Source organism: Durio zibethinus, chromosome 6 (genome assembly GCF_047325235.1).
Source record: "Durio zibethinus cultivar Kanyao isolate XHJ-2024 chromosome 6, ASM4732523v1, whole genome shotgun sequence".
NCBI classification, from domain to species: domain Eukaryota; kingdom Viridiplantae; phylum Streptophyta; class Magnoliopsida; order Malvales; family Malvaceae; genus Durio; species Durio zibethinus.
In genome coordinates, this window is record NC_143167.1 from 31522243 (window position 1) to 31536572 (window position 14330).

Consider the following 14330-nt stretch of genomic DNA (forward strand, 5'->3'; position numbering starts at 1 on the left):
TCAAGCACCCCAACAACCACCACACAGGTCGAGCTTTAGTTCTTAACCATCCAATTGCACCCATGTGCCTTCAATTCGATCATTCACCCAACCAACCCACCAAAACAATAATTAAAGAAACCCACAAAATAATAACAATCAAGAAATACCTTAGTTCGATCTAATTTTCATGTTTTACACTGATTTGTATCATCAATTGTTGAGAGGCCACCTTATTGTTCCTGCTTGTGTGACACCATTAAAACCACTTTACTCGAGTTGGAAGGATCCTAATGCCAAGTGTGATTATCATTATGCTGTTATAAGATACTCTATTGAAAACTATGCGACACTTAAATATAAGGTGCAAGGTTTGATAAATGACGAGCTTTTAACTTTTGATACCAAATTCAAGCCAAGTGTTAGTGAAAACTCTTTGTCAGATCATACCAAAGGAAAGATTAATATTGTGGGTAATGGAAAAGATGTAAAATTCAAAAAATGCGAGGATGAAGTGAAAACCCTTTTTGAACAGATGTATGACTACTTATGTGAAACAGGCATGATTCAACCGTTATTTTTAGATGACAATGAAAGTCATAGAGACCTCGACCTGATTTGCAAGTACCATGAAAGAAAAATTAAACATTCGATCAAAATTTATAAAGCCTTTAGACGAATATTACAGAGCATGATGGATATGGCCATCATTGAGTTTTATGATAAATATGATAAAAACAGTGTGAATACGATGGGTGATAAGCATTCTGACAAGTCTTTTATCTCCAAACCATTCACGGTATACTATAATGAGAAATTGGAGCCCGTAATTGAGAAAGCTATTTTTTTCTTAGGATGCTAATGACTATTTATGTCCCAAGTCCTTTTCTTTACTAGATTGATAAAGTACTCTTGTGGAAATACGACTATGATGTTATAGTGTGAAGACTTGATATGACCTATAATGATTCACGTATGAAGAATACTATAAACATAATAGGCATAGAAGAAATGACTCGAAGTGGCTGACGTTATACTCTCGAGATGTTAGAAAGAGAAAAAAATAGAATAAGAGAGGAAGATATAAATAAAGTCAAGGTTTTCAGCTAGTGGTAAGCCCAAAAGTGCAAATTAACAAACTAGTATCAAAAAAAGAAATCTGTGAATTCTTAAAGGTCATTAAGTACAGTGAGTACAGTATGGTTAACTGACTAAATAAACTATCAGCTCGTATTTTTTTATTGTCATTGCTGTTGAATTTTGAGCCACACAAGAATACTTTGCTGAAAGTGCTTAATCAAACTTATGTCGAACATAATATTTCTGTAGAGAAAGAAGATCACATGGTCAAAAATATTGTAGCTCTAAATTTTATTACTTTTAATGATGATGAGATACCCCCAGAGGGATAAGATAGTGTTAAGGTCTTACACATAACTATTAAGTGCAAAACCTATACCATGGCTAAAGTATTGATTGATAATGTGTTATCTATTAATGTCATACCTTTGACGACATTATCAAAACTACTAGTGGACCCTTCTTACATAAAAAATAAACATATGATTGTAAGAGCTTTTGATAGAGCACGAAGAGAGGTGATTGGCTATATAGAAATTTTGTTACAGATTGGCCCATGTACTTTCAATGTCTCATTTCAGATGAGGGATATAATACCTACATATAGTTGTTTACTCAGAAAACCTTGGATCCATACCATTAAAGCTGTGCCTTTATCGTTACACCTGAAGGTAAAGTTCATTATTGAAAGAAAACAAGTTTGCTTAGATGGTGAAGAAGATTTGTTAGTGACTAAAATCTTAACTATTCTTTATGTTGAAACTATGAAAGAAGTGATCGAATGCTTCTTTAGGGCTTTCGAAGTAACAAATGCTACTTATGTTAGAGAAGGGTCAAAGATACTAATCTCTTGACTATAAAAAATTATAGGTATGGTGATCAAGCAAACTATTAGTAAAAGTTGGCAAGTGAGACAAGATTTGAAAAAGTTTTTATAAGGAATCAAGAAGGTGTCGAGCACAATTGAGAATAAAAAGAGATGAAGTTTGGGTTATAAACTTACTGTCACTGATAGAAGAAGCATGATGCATAAGAAAAGAGAATGGCAAGCCTTAAAAGTCATGAATCAATTGATGAAAGAATGGTATTCCCTTATCTATACAAGACATTTTGCTTCGACGAATATGTCTATCCTGTATCATTGAGGTTGATAAGGGTGAGTCAGCAATAGGATTAGAGAAAGCTTTTTCTTAAGTTTATATTGAAGCAGATGAGAAAGATGTGCAAGATGAAGATATATTCTTTTTTTTCTTTCCTAGTTTAGGAAATCCAAGAATGAATCATCGTTTTTGTTATTCTTAAACTGTTCAAACTTAAGAATCCTAAATGCTTCTACCCAATAGCATGTAGAGATTAAATGTATGGGCTTACTGTCATTACCCTAATAAAATGATGAATATGATGCATTTCAGATATACCATGTTTTTCATTTTTTCTTTTTCATTGGTATTCTCCTTACCTTTGCCAAAATTAGTATATATATATTTTTTGTGATTATACTTATTTTTAGGTATTTTAATAATGAATATTATGGATGACCAAGACAATAATGTTAGGTTTGATTTTAAAAATTCAACTCACATTAGTAAGCTTGATAATAATGTTAATTCAAAAGACTATGATTTACCTCATAATCTATTAAAATGAATAGAGCAAGAAAAGAAAATTATAGAACCCCATTAGGAATCTATCGACTTATTGAACTTTAAGAGATTGTGAGAATAAGAAAAAAGTTAAGATTGGTACTTCACTATCATCGATTGAAAAACAAAAACTAGTAAATTAGTTACAATAATTTGTTGATGTATTTGTATGGTCCTATCAAGATATGCTCGAACTTAGTATAAATGTGGTTGAGCATATATTACCTTTAAAATCAGAGTATCGATTGGTACAATAAAAGTTAAGACACATGAAGCTAAAAATGTTATTGAAGATAAAAGAAAAAGTAAAGAAGTAATTTGATACAGGTTTTTTAGAAGTAGCCAGGTATCCTAAATGGGTAACCAATATAGTCTCAGTTCTTAAAAAAGATGGAAAAATTAGAATATGTGTAGATTATCAAGATTTAAATAGGACTAGTCCAAAGGATAATTTTTTGTTACCACATTGATACCCTTGTGGATAACACTGCTAAGCGCTTAAATTTTTTATTCATGGATGGGTTTTTTGGCTATAACCATATCAAAATAGCTTGTGAAAATATGGAGAAAACTATGTTTGTAACCATATAGGCATATTTTTGCTATAAAGTCATGCCTTTTGGGCTAAAAAATACTGGTGCCATATATCAAAAGGCAATGATCACTCTTTTTTATGATATGATACATAAAGAGATGGATGTATATATTGACGATATGATAGCTAAGTCTTAAAAAGATGAAGATCATGTTACTAATCTCAAAAAACTCTTTAAAAGGTTATAAATATACCAGCTCAAGCTAAATCCAACCAAATGCACCTTTGGTGTTAATTTTGAAAAATTGCTAGGGTTTATAGTTAGTGAAAGAGGTGTAGATATAGACCTTGATAAGAATTAAGCCATTTAAGAGTTGTTAGCACTGCACATGTAGAAATAAGTGAAAGACTTTTTGGGGCGATTAAATCATATTTCTTACTTCATATATCAATTCACTTTGAAATGCAATCTGATCTTTAAGTTACTTTGTAAAAATAATCCTAGTAAATGGGATGAAGAATGCCAAAATGCCTTTGAAAGATTAAAGAGTATTTGATAAGCCCACTAGTATTGGTACCACTGGTTGTAGGAAAGCCATTAATTTTATATTTAATAATGTAAAAAAAATCAATAAGATGTTTATTGGGACAAATGGATGAAACTGGTAAGAAAGAGCATACTATCTACTATTTAAGTAAAAAGTTTATAGAGCATGAGGCTAACTACCCCCAAATAGAAAAAAAATATGCTATGCCCTAGCTTGGATTATATGTAGACTCAGGTAGTACATGCTCTATCATATGACTTAGCTGATATCGAAGTTGGATCCCTTCAAGTGCATTTTTTAGAAACCATCGCTATCAAGCAGAATAGTGAAATGGCAAGTCATGCTCTCAAAATATGATATTATGTATGTGATATAAAAATCCATAAAAAATTATGATAGCTAATTTTCTTGCTGATTAAACTACAGAAGATTACGAGCTTATGAAGTTCAAGTTTTCAGATAAAGACTTAATGATGATCTTATAAGATGAAGACAATGAGCTTGTAAAAAAAATATGAAAAATGTTTTTTGACGGAGCATCCAATATAATAGGGTATGTCATTGAGGTAGTGTTAATATCCTCAAAAAGAAATTATTACTCGGGTACTGCAATGTTAGACTTCAATTGCACAAACAATATTGCTGAATATAAAGCATGTGTCATAGGTTTGTAGATGACCATTGAAAAGAATATTGAAATATTAGAAGTATATGAGGACTCAACCATAGTAATTTATCAACTAAAAAGTGAATGGGAGACTAAGGACTCGAAATTAGTGTTGTACTAAAGGCGCATAACTAGCTTGATAAAACAATTCAAATAGATCCAATTTCAACATGTTCCTTGAGAAAAAAATTAGATTACTGATGCCTTGGCTATTTTGAAAGCAATGTTTAAGTTAAATGATAATATGAGAATCTAGCCCATCAAAGTACAAATGAGATATTCGTCGACCCACTATTCGAATGTAAAAGAGGAGGTAGTGGTATTAGGACATTGTGCATTATATCAAATGCCAAAACTACCCTGAGCAGGCCTCAAAAAATGATAAAAAGGTCATTCAAATATCAGCAGCAAGATTTATGCTTGATGAAAAAATCTTATATAAGAGCCAAGATCAGATTTTGCTAAAGTGTGTAAATGCTGTTAAAGCAAAAAGAATACTTGAAGAAGTACACGAAAGAATTTATGGAACACATATTAATGGGCATATAATAACCAAACAAATTATGAGAGCGGGTTACTACTGGTTTACAATAAAAAATGATTGCATTAGTTATGCCAAAAAGTACCATAAATACCAAATTTATATGGATAAAATTTATTTTCCTCCAGTTTCACTACATATCTTGGCACCATAATGACTTTTCTCTATGTGAAAAATGAATATGATCGGATTTATAACCTTGAAAGTTTCGAATGGGCATCATTTTATCTTTGTAATAACTTATTACTTCACTAAATGGATAAAAATAACTTTATATGCTAGTGTTATACGATCAGTAACATGCAGATTCATAAAGAGAGACATAATATATCGATATAGGCTCTCAAAAAGAATCATCTCAGATAATGCTAGCAACCTAAACAATAAAATGATGAAAGAATTATATGCACAATTCAAGTTGAAGCGTCATCATTCAACACCATATTGCCCAAAAATGAATTGTATAGTAGAAGCTGCGAACAAGAATATTAAAATAATATTAGGAAAAATGACTGATACAGATAGAAACTAGCATAAAAAGTTATCTTTTGCCCTATTTACCTACAAAACATCAATTTGAACCTCCACAGAGGTCATCTTATTTTTTGTAGTGTACAAGATAGAGGCTATACTTCCAATCGAAATGAAAATTCCTTATCTAAGAGTTTTGATGAAGGCAAAATTGAAAGAAGTAGATTGGGTTCAAGACCATTTCGAATAGCTGAATCTTATTAAAGAGAAAAGGCTTTCGGCATTTAGCCATGGATAAATGTACCAAAGAAAAATCATATGAGTACATGACAAGAAGATACAACCCTGATGCTTTTGTGAAGGTGAATTGGTTTTGAAAAGAACTTTGCCACATCAACATGGCAATAAAGGAAAGTGGAGGCCTAATTAGGAGGGTTCATATGCAATAAAAAAGGTATTATCAGGTAAAGCTTTAATCCTTGCAGAAATGGATAATGATAAATTACCAAATCCTATGAATTTGGACACTGTTAAAAAATATTTTGCTTAAAATAAGTAAAAAAAAAAAGAGATGATTCAGATTGAAAACCCAAAAAAAGGGTGGTTTGAACTAGAAAATGGGATTGTTTAAGCTGAAAACCTGAAAAGATGACTTAAATGAAAGTAGAGCTAGGAGAAAATAATTCAAAGAATGAAGGAATGGCACACAACTAGACGAATTGGCACCAAAATTAAAAAAGATGACTTTTGGGGGCAAGTTTTCATTAGTTACAGATATGGGGCAAGGATTGGTTATATGAGATCAAACATAACAAGATTGCAAATGTAACAAGTTTTTGGGAAAAGACCTAGCCCAAGTAGGTCAAGGTCATTCAAATGTTCATTATTTAAAGAACTGATATTTAATTCTTGCAATGCTTTTGAATTACCTATTTTTTGTGTTTTAAAAAGCTTATTTTTATCTTTCTAAACCTAAATACCCAATTGTCGACTAAGTTTCATATTCAATCTTAAGCATGAAATCATTGCATTTGTCATTTAAAATTAAGATAATGACTGATAATATTCATAATAGATCAATGCGTTACTCAAAAAGAAAATGTAAAGATGACGAAAATAACAATACAGGATTAGAAAAAATGAAAAAAATTGATTGATCACTGAAAATAAGAAAAAAAAGGAAGAAAAGATAAAGAAAGAATTCGAAGAAGATTTTAGAGCAACCCAAAGTCAAATGGGTCCATCAAAAGTTGGAGATTCCGAAATAAGAGTAAATAGAAATAATTGGATAAAAATCGAAAGATTCAGAAAAATGAGAATACTAAAAGCAGCTTTTAAAGTCTGAAAGAATCAAACCAATTTCAAAAGTTGAATTAACATGAATAAAAACGCATGATATAATTCATTGATTGCATCTTTATTTTTTTTATTCATCATAATCATTGCATGCATTACATACCTCTTATGATAAGTTGTATTGAAGGTTTCTCTATGAGACATCAAGAAGAATCAACATGTTTTCCATTTTCAAAACAAGGATGATGGTCTTAAAGATGAAATATTACCTCTAGCATGATTCTTAAAATCGAGACTATCAATTTGTGAAGTACCTAATCTTTTATTTTTTGACTCACAGCTCAATCCTGGTCACATTTATTCTTTAACTCATAGTTTAATCTTAGTCATTTTTTATTTTTTGACTCATTGTTCAATCTCAATCATTATTATTTTTTGACTCGCGATATAATCCCAGTTGTTGTTATTCTTTGACTTATAATTCAATATCGATCGTTTTTATTTCTCTAACTCGTAGTTCAATCCTGGTTGTCATTATACTCTGACTCACGATTTAATCTTGGTTATTTTTATTTTTTGATTCATAGTTCAATCCTAGTTGTTGTTATTCTTTGACTCATGGATTAATCATAGTCGTTTTTATTTTTTTGACTCGCGGTTCAATCCCAATCATTATTATTCTTCGACTTGTGGTTTAATTTCGATCGTTTTTATTTTTTAACTTGTGATTTAATCTTGGTCTCCTTATTTTTTGACTCAAGTTCGATCCCGATCATCATTCTTTTTTGACTTATGGTTTAATCTCAATCATTTTTATTTTTTGACTCGTAATTAAATTTCGATTGTCATTATTCTCTGATCGCGGTTCAGTCTTGGTCATTTTTTTTTCTGACTTACGGTTTAATCATAATTGTTATTTTTTGACTCAGTTTAATCTAAGCCATTGTTATTCTCTAACTCACAGTTTAATCCCAGTCGTTTTTATTTTTTGACTCGCGATTCAATCCCGATCTTTTTATTTTCTGACTTATGGTTCAATCTCAGTTATCATTATTCTCTGACTTGCAATTTAATCTTGGTTGTTTTTATTTTCTGACTCGCAGTTTAATCACGGTTGTTTTATATTCTGTCATGGTTCAAACCTGATTGTCATTATTCTCTGACTCGCGATTTAATTTCGATAGTTTTTATTTTTTGACTTTTGGTTCAATCTTGATCGTCTTTATTTAATCTCGATCGTCTTTATTTTTTGACTTACAGTTCAATCCTAGTCTCATTATTCTCTGACTCACATTTCAATCTTGGTCATTTTTATTTTTATTTTTTGCTTTATGGTATCATCTCAGTCGTTCTTTATCACTTGATTTGTAATTCAATATTGAACTTTAAAACATAAAAACAACAACAAAAAAACCTTTGGAGAGTCATTGAGTTAGCTTCGGACAAAATTGTTATATTTGTTTTTGTCTTATTTTTGATTATCAATAACGTACAAAGAAGGGTAACTGTAGACACTGAATTTTATCTGAGTTTATCAGATGAAATCTTATTTTTAAAATTAGTTTAAATTAATAATTAAATGTAATATTAAAAAAAATTAAAATTAAAAAAAAGTTTATTTAAAAAAAAGAGAGAGTTGGGATAGGGATAGGCATGGTGCTGTGTACGGCACCTGCCTGTTCACCTGCCCCTATCGCCACCATTCTCAATCCCATCAGACCCTAAGCCAGTCCTTGGCTATACCTTGCCAGCACCATGCCCCATAAAGCCCATAGAACCTCTATTTAGAGCCCTTACACTTCACCTGCCCAAACTACCTAGAGCCATCGGCTTTGCCATGGCACCCATACCTTACTAGGTACCTATTCCACCTATCATTCTAGGTGCCCAACCCCATAAAACACCTAGCTTCCTCCTCTTTCAAGGCTTTTGGACGCATACCTTCACCCACACACATACCAACACTTGCACACCCCCAACCTTCAAAGACCCAACTCTGAAAACCCATAGCCTGACCTCCTTACAACCTCATCCTAACCTCATCCTCAACTTGTCAGCTTTCATCGCACCCTCGCAATGCCCAAATCGAACAAAGCCTTAACCTTTTCCCACAAACCACACCCCCTAGCCCAATCCCCTTCCAAACCGTTAACCACAAAAAAAATTAAAACAAAAACAAAAAAAATACAGTCATCGCCAATTAGGTAAGGAACCACCAGCATCGAGTTACTTGCAAAAGTAAAAAAAAATATTAGTTTTGGTTTTTATAAAAAAAAGAACACCAAAACTTCAAACCCCAATCTATACTGATTGAGGATATTTCTTGCAAAAAAAAAAAAAAAGGGCGAATTTGGGCTTAGAGAATTGAAAGGAGTTTTTAAGAAAAGTTTGACATTTTTTATCATCGATGACCACTGATGGCAAATGGTGATCGGCAGTGCACAGCTTTCTAAGTTTTTGGCTAGCGAAAGTTGAGAGAAAAAATGAATTTTTTTTGAAAAGAATAAAGAAATGGGTTTAAAAAAAGGTATTTTATATAAAAACAAATAAGCAAAGCGACATTATTTTAAAAGGGAGAAATTCGCAGGTGTCCGTGACTCGACCCGAGATTCACGTAACCTGACTTGATAACCCCCTTCAACCAGCCTTTAGTTTATTCAACCGAATTGTTCGTCGAACCCCTGTCGATCCAATCAAATCAGTGTTGATCGGACTGTTGATCGGTCCGGTTTAAGTTTTTCATTTTTATTTTTATATATTATTTATATCATTTTTAGATTTATTGTTGTTATTTATGCTTGTTTTAAAACTTTTAGAATTTATTAGAATAAATATTTGTTATTTTATAATAATAATAATAATAATAATAATAATAATAATAATAATAATAATAATAACGATGATGATGATGATGATGATAACAACAACAATAATAAAAAAATGATTTAAAAACTTTTGATTCTTTTTAATATTCTTTAAAAGAATATTAGTCCAAGTGTTAAATAAAATAATAATAATAAAAATATATAAAATGATTATAAAAGTAATAAAAATATTTTTTCTACTTAGATATTGGAGAGAATATAATTGTGTTTTAAATAATGATAATTTCGCATAGATGTTGAAAAATTATTGAAAAATCAATAAATAAATTAATATTATTATTAATAATAAAATTGTTATAAAATAAAAAAAACATGAAAAATTTTAAATTAATTTTTGAAAATTATAAGAACCAAACTTGCTTTAAAAATCCATCTAAATGTTGAAGATTTTTAGAGATGTTCGCGTTTTCTTTAAACCATAAAACCCTCCAAACCCTAAAATTGAAAGCCTAAGCCCTTCAAACCTTAAAATTAAATACTAAAATCGAAACTCTAAACACTTCAAACCCTAAAATTAAACCCTTCAAAACTTTTAAATTGAAACCCTAAAACCTAAACCCTAAACCCTTTAAACCCTAAAATCAAAATTCTAAACTCCAAATCTTAAAATCAAAATCATAAACCTTAAACCTTAAAACAAAAACCCTAAATCCTAAAATTGAAACCCTAAAACCTTAAACCTTTTAAACCCTAAAATCGAAACCTTAAAACCTCTAAACCTTAAAAAACTAAAAATTCTAAAATCTTAAACCTTCAAATTAAAACCTTAAAATCTCAAAACTCAAAAAATTAAAAACTTTTAAAACCTTAAAACCTTAAACCCAATACCATAAACCTCAAAAACCCTAAAATCTAAAACCTAAAACTTTAAATTTTAAAATTCAAAACCTAAAACCCCAAAATTGGTACGCAATCCCAAATCATCACCCAAAAGTCACCAAACTTTAAAACCTCAACCCATACCTATGTTCAAAACCATTTTGAAACTCTAAGGATACGTGCAAAAATCTCAGGTAGAGTAATTTGTTCTTGAATATGCCTAGATGATGGGATATTTAGGAAACTTTATTCCATTAAGTTTTTCATGCAAGTCCTTAATTCGCTTTAACAATGAGATGATAACTAATAAATAAAAAATATAATAATAAAATGAGATCTTAAATATAAATAGTCGCACATAAGTTTTGCCTAGATGTTGGAGAGTCAAAATGGTCTCATTATATTTAAGAATCCATTTTTAAGTTGCATTTCATCACCTTACATAACATCCATTAGCATACATACATCATCATGTTATTGTTGGCACTTGTTTTGCATTTCTCTATCTTTAATTTTTATTTGCTACATGATAATACCCTCATTTACTTTCTCTTGTAAAACGTTTTCGAAAAAAAAAAGAAATATGTATTTTAAAATTGTGATATTATAAAATAAAACAAAAATAACATTCCGAAAAAAATAATTCTTGATACTCTATCTAGATGTTGAAAAGTTATTAACAATTATCTTCTACAAATAGTGTGATTTTTATTTTAAGAAATATTATATTAACTTTCAAGCGAAAATAGTTATTTTAAATTTTACTTAGATGTTAGAGAATTTTAAGATAATTCTTTAACTTAAAGATTTTCTCAATATTCCTAAATAAAAAGTTTTAGCAAAATATTATTTTTTAAATGAAAGAAATTAGAATTAAATTTTAAATCAAAACAATTTCATCTAATATAAAAAATAATGCATGATTAATTGATATCAATTTATGAACATTGTAGGAATGTTAATCATTTCTCATACATAATTGACTTTCGAACTTAACCTGATTTTTCGTAGATCAAAATTTATCTTTTTGATAAACTTCAAATTTATTTTTATAATTTTATTACAAAAATAAATTTTTGGATGATCAATCACTCTAAAAAAAATTGATGATAACTATCCATTTTTTTCGATTTTAAAATTTTTTACTTCTAACGATCTCAAAAGGATTACGACACCTCAAGTGATTTTCATAATGGGATGGAACTGTAATAGATTTACCATTTTATCAATAACTAAGTACATGATTCATCTTTCATAACAAAAGTGAACTAGATAGATTGTGCATAACTAAACTCATGGGTTTGAGGTATATTATTATAAAATAAACTGGATATGCTTTAAGCTGTTTTAATGCACACTATACTTAGTTGATGGATGAAATTAAAAGGTCTGAGTCTACTCTTCAAGCTTTTACTTAGGGACCCAAACAATGTGATCCTGAGGAAGGAAATGGCAGATGGGAATGGTTCCTGGCTCAACTTTGAGGACTTGGAAAGCCAAATGCTTTGGGTTCCATGCTGATGTATCCGTGTGGCAGATTGCTACTGCTTTGGCTTTTGTCCCTTCAGCACCCTCCAAAGGAACCATGTAAGCCCTTGTCGTTTCTGATTTGTGGCAATAGAAGACAGCATATGCATAATTCTGCTTATGGCACACTACAGATTTGTCACCTGCCATCTTCTGCACTCCGGCTGCTATTGTGTACTTTTGCATCGTGGTTTGTTTTTCTACCTCTGTAGAGATTGCCTGAGCATTTTTTCCGAGCGTGGAAGTGCTAAAGTCAATCATTGACTCCAGTGAGGTTGCACAATATTTTTCCTCTCCTTGAATCTTTGGCTGTTCACACTCCTTGATTGTGTTCTTCATCATCTCGGCTTCCTCTGATCCAGGTTTCACTGAAAAAATGTTCAAAATTTCTGGCAACTTGTCAGATGAAAATGGTATTTTCTGGGCAATTTGGCGAGGTAAGAAAGTTGCTGTCTCTGTGTTTTGAGTGAAGTGCAGGGTCATTGTAGCTCTGGGATGCAAATCCTTTTCCAGAAAGAAAAGAGCTACATTTGGGTCATCATGGACTTGAGTCTCAGTGGCTGCATACAGGTAATCAAATGGCGATGCTTTAACATTTACTGGCTTTCCCTTGTGTCCTGCGTTTACAGATACTCCACCTTTGCCACCAACATTTACAGTGGTGCCACTCCCCGGCGTTCCTTTCCCTGTATTCACATGTACTCCACCGTTTCCAACATTCACAGAAGTACCCCCCGGCTTTCCCTTCCCAGTGTTTACATTTACTACGCCTTTTCCAACATTCACAGAAGTGCCCCCAGGTTTCCCTTTTCCTGTATTGACGTTTGCACCAGCACCCCCTACATTGACAGAGGTACTTTTATCCTCCAAGTCTGCAAAATCAACATGTGCTAGGGAGCTTAGATGATTTCTTAATAGAACTATGACATGCTAATGACCATTAATACGGCAGTCAACATATTTTTTCATGACAAGTTGATACATTCTATTCTATTTTCTTTCCGGAACAAATTGCAGAACAGAACATACTTTACTCATTCTCTTTTAATAAATTGCAAAGGTATAACATATTTTAGCCCTTCACCTACCAGCATATGCTCCTGATTGCATGATTGTGATTTGTGCATCACTCAACAATCCTATAGGGAATCCAAGGTGTTATCTACTACAGCCCTCAGTTCCCTGAACCTCTCAAGATAAGAGTTTTTTTCTCATAAACCATGGTAGTGGGAGCATGAAACGAACACAGTAGCTTCTTTTCTTGATGACTAAAAATGATTTAAGAGAAGGAAAAGGAATCCTTGGCTATTAAGCACTCACCAGGATGTAGAATAACTTTGACAGCCTTTGGCATTTGAGTATTTGGCAGCATATAGTTCCAATATTGTTCAGGTGAGAGTGCAGCATGGCTTGCTGCCACCGCGAACTGCAACAAACAACAAATAAAGTTAAGGTAAAACTCATTAGTTATTTGAAGTCAATAAACAAGTAATCACATGAAATCCACTAGAAAAGGGAAAAACTTGCAGCTAGGAAAGCAAGAACTGGGGACAGACGAAACTCCATCGAGAACCGACTGTATATTCTATAGAAAGAAAGAACAAGACAAGGTAAAGAGTCTCTGAAAGTTAGGTTTGCATGGAAAGTAGAACGATTATGCTTCACATTTATAAGAAGTGTACTCGAACAACTACTAATGAGCAACACACCATCAGTTTTTTTAAAACCGAAATAATTTCTCCAACTGCCTTTGCTGCACTTAAATGCAGTCTGTGATCATATGGGCTTAGGTGGAGAGAGATGAGAGCGTTGGCGTATTCAATTTGCATTTGCCAAACATAATTGTTTGGGCCACTCGTCACTGGTTATGGCCTTTAAATTGAATGGATCAACAGTTTCGGCAAGGATCTACTTTAATTTTTGTGGACTTTTATGAGATTTCCTAAGCTAACAACTAACTAATTTATGAGGATTTAGTATATATTCTTATCAAGTAATTCCAAATTTAGCATAGGATTCGCCCTTTATATAAGTATTTTTTCAAATAGTAAAACAATGAGCAATAAATGTTACATTGGGGGTTTTTAATATAGTATCATTGTCTTGGGAAAATTTTTGGAGTGGCAGACAGATGGGATTGTGGTCGATAGTTGCCCATCAGTGCCAGGAGATGTCAGATGAAATAGGAGCCACCGGATTTGATATTCATGAATTTTTAAAAAGTTTTTTTTTTATAAAAATAAGTGACGTAAAAATTTTAAAATTATGATTTAATTTGATTTTTTTTAATTTTTAAAATAACCGATTTTAAAATTACGAGATAAAAGATTTAGTTTGGT

General features: G+C 31.5%; 1 protein-coding gene across 1 annotated transcript; it reads right to left on the minus strand.

Annotated features, from left to right (window-relative positions):
- Positions 1–11657: 11657 nt before the first annotated feature.
- LOC111285616 (BURP domain protein RD22) lies at positions 11658–13851 on the minus strand. The gene is made up of 3 exons (XM_022875144.2): positions 13519–13851; positions 13312–13417; positions 11658–12863 (listed from the first exon to the last, which is right to left on the minus strand). The coding sequence occupies exons 1-3, from the start codon at positions 13555–13557 to the stop codon at positions 11875–11877; spliced, it is 1134 nt and encodes a 377-aa protein (XP_022730879.1). The 5' UTR covers positions 13558–13851; the 3' UTR covers positions 11658–11874.
- Between the last annotated feature and the right edge of the window lie 479 nt (positions 13852–14330).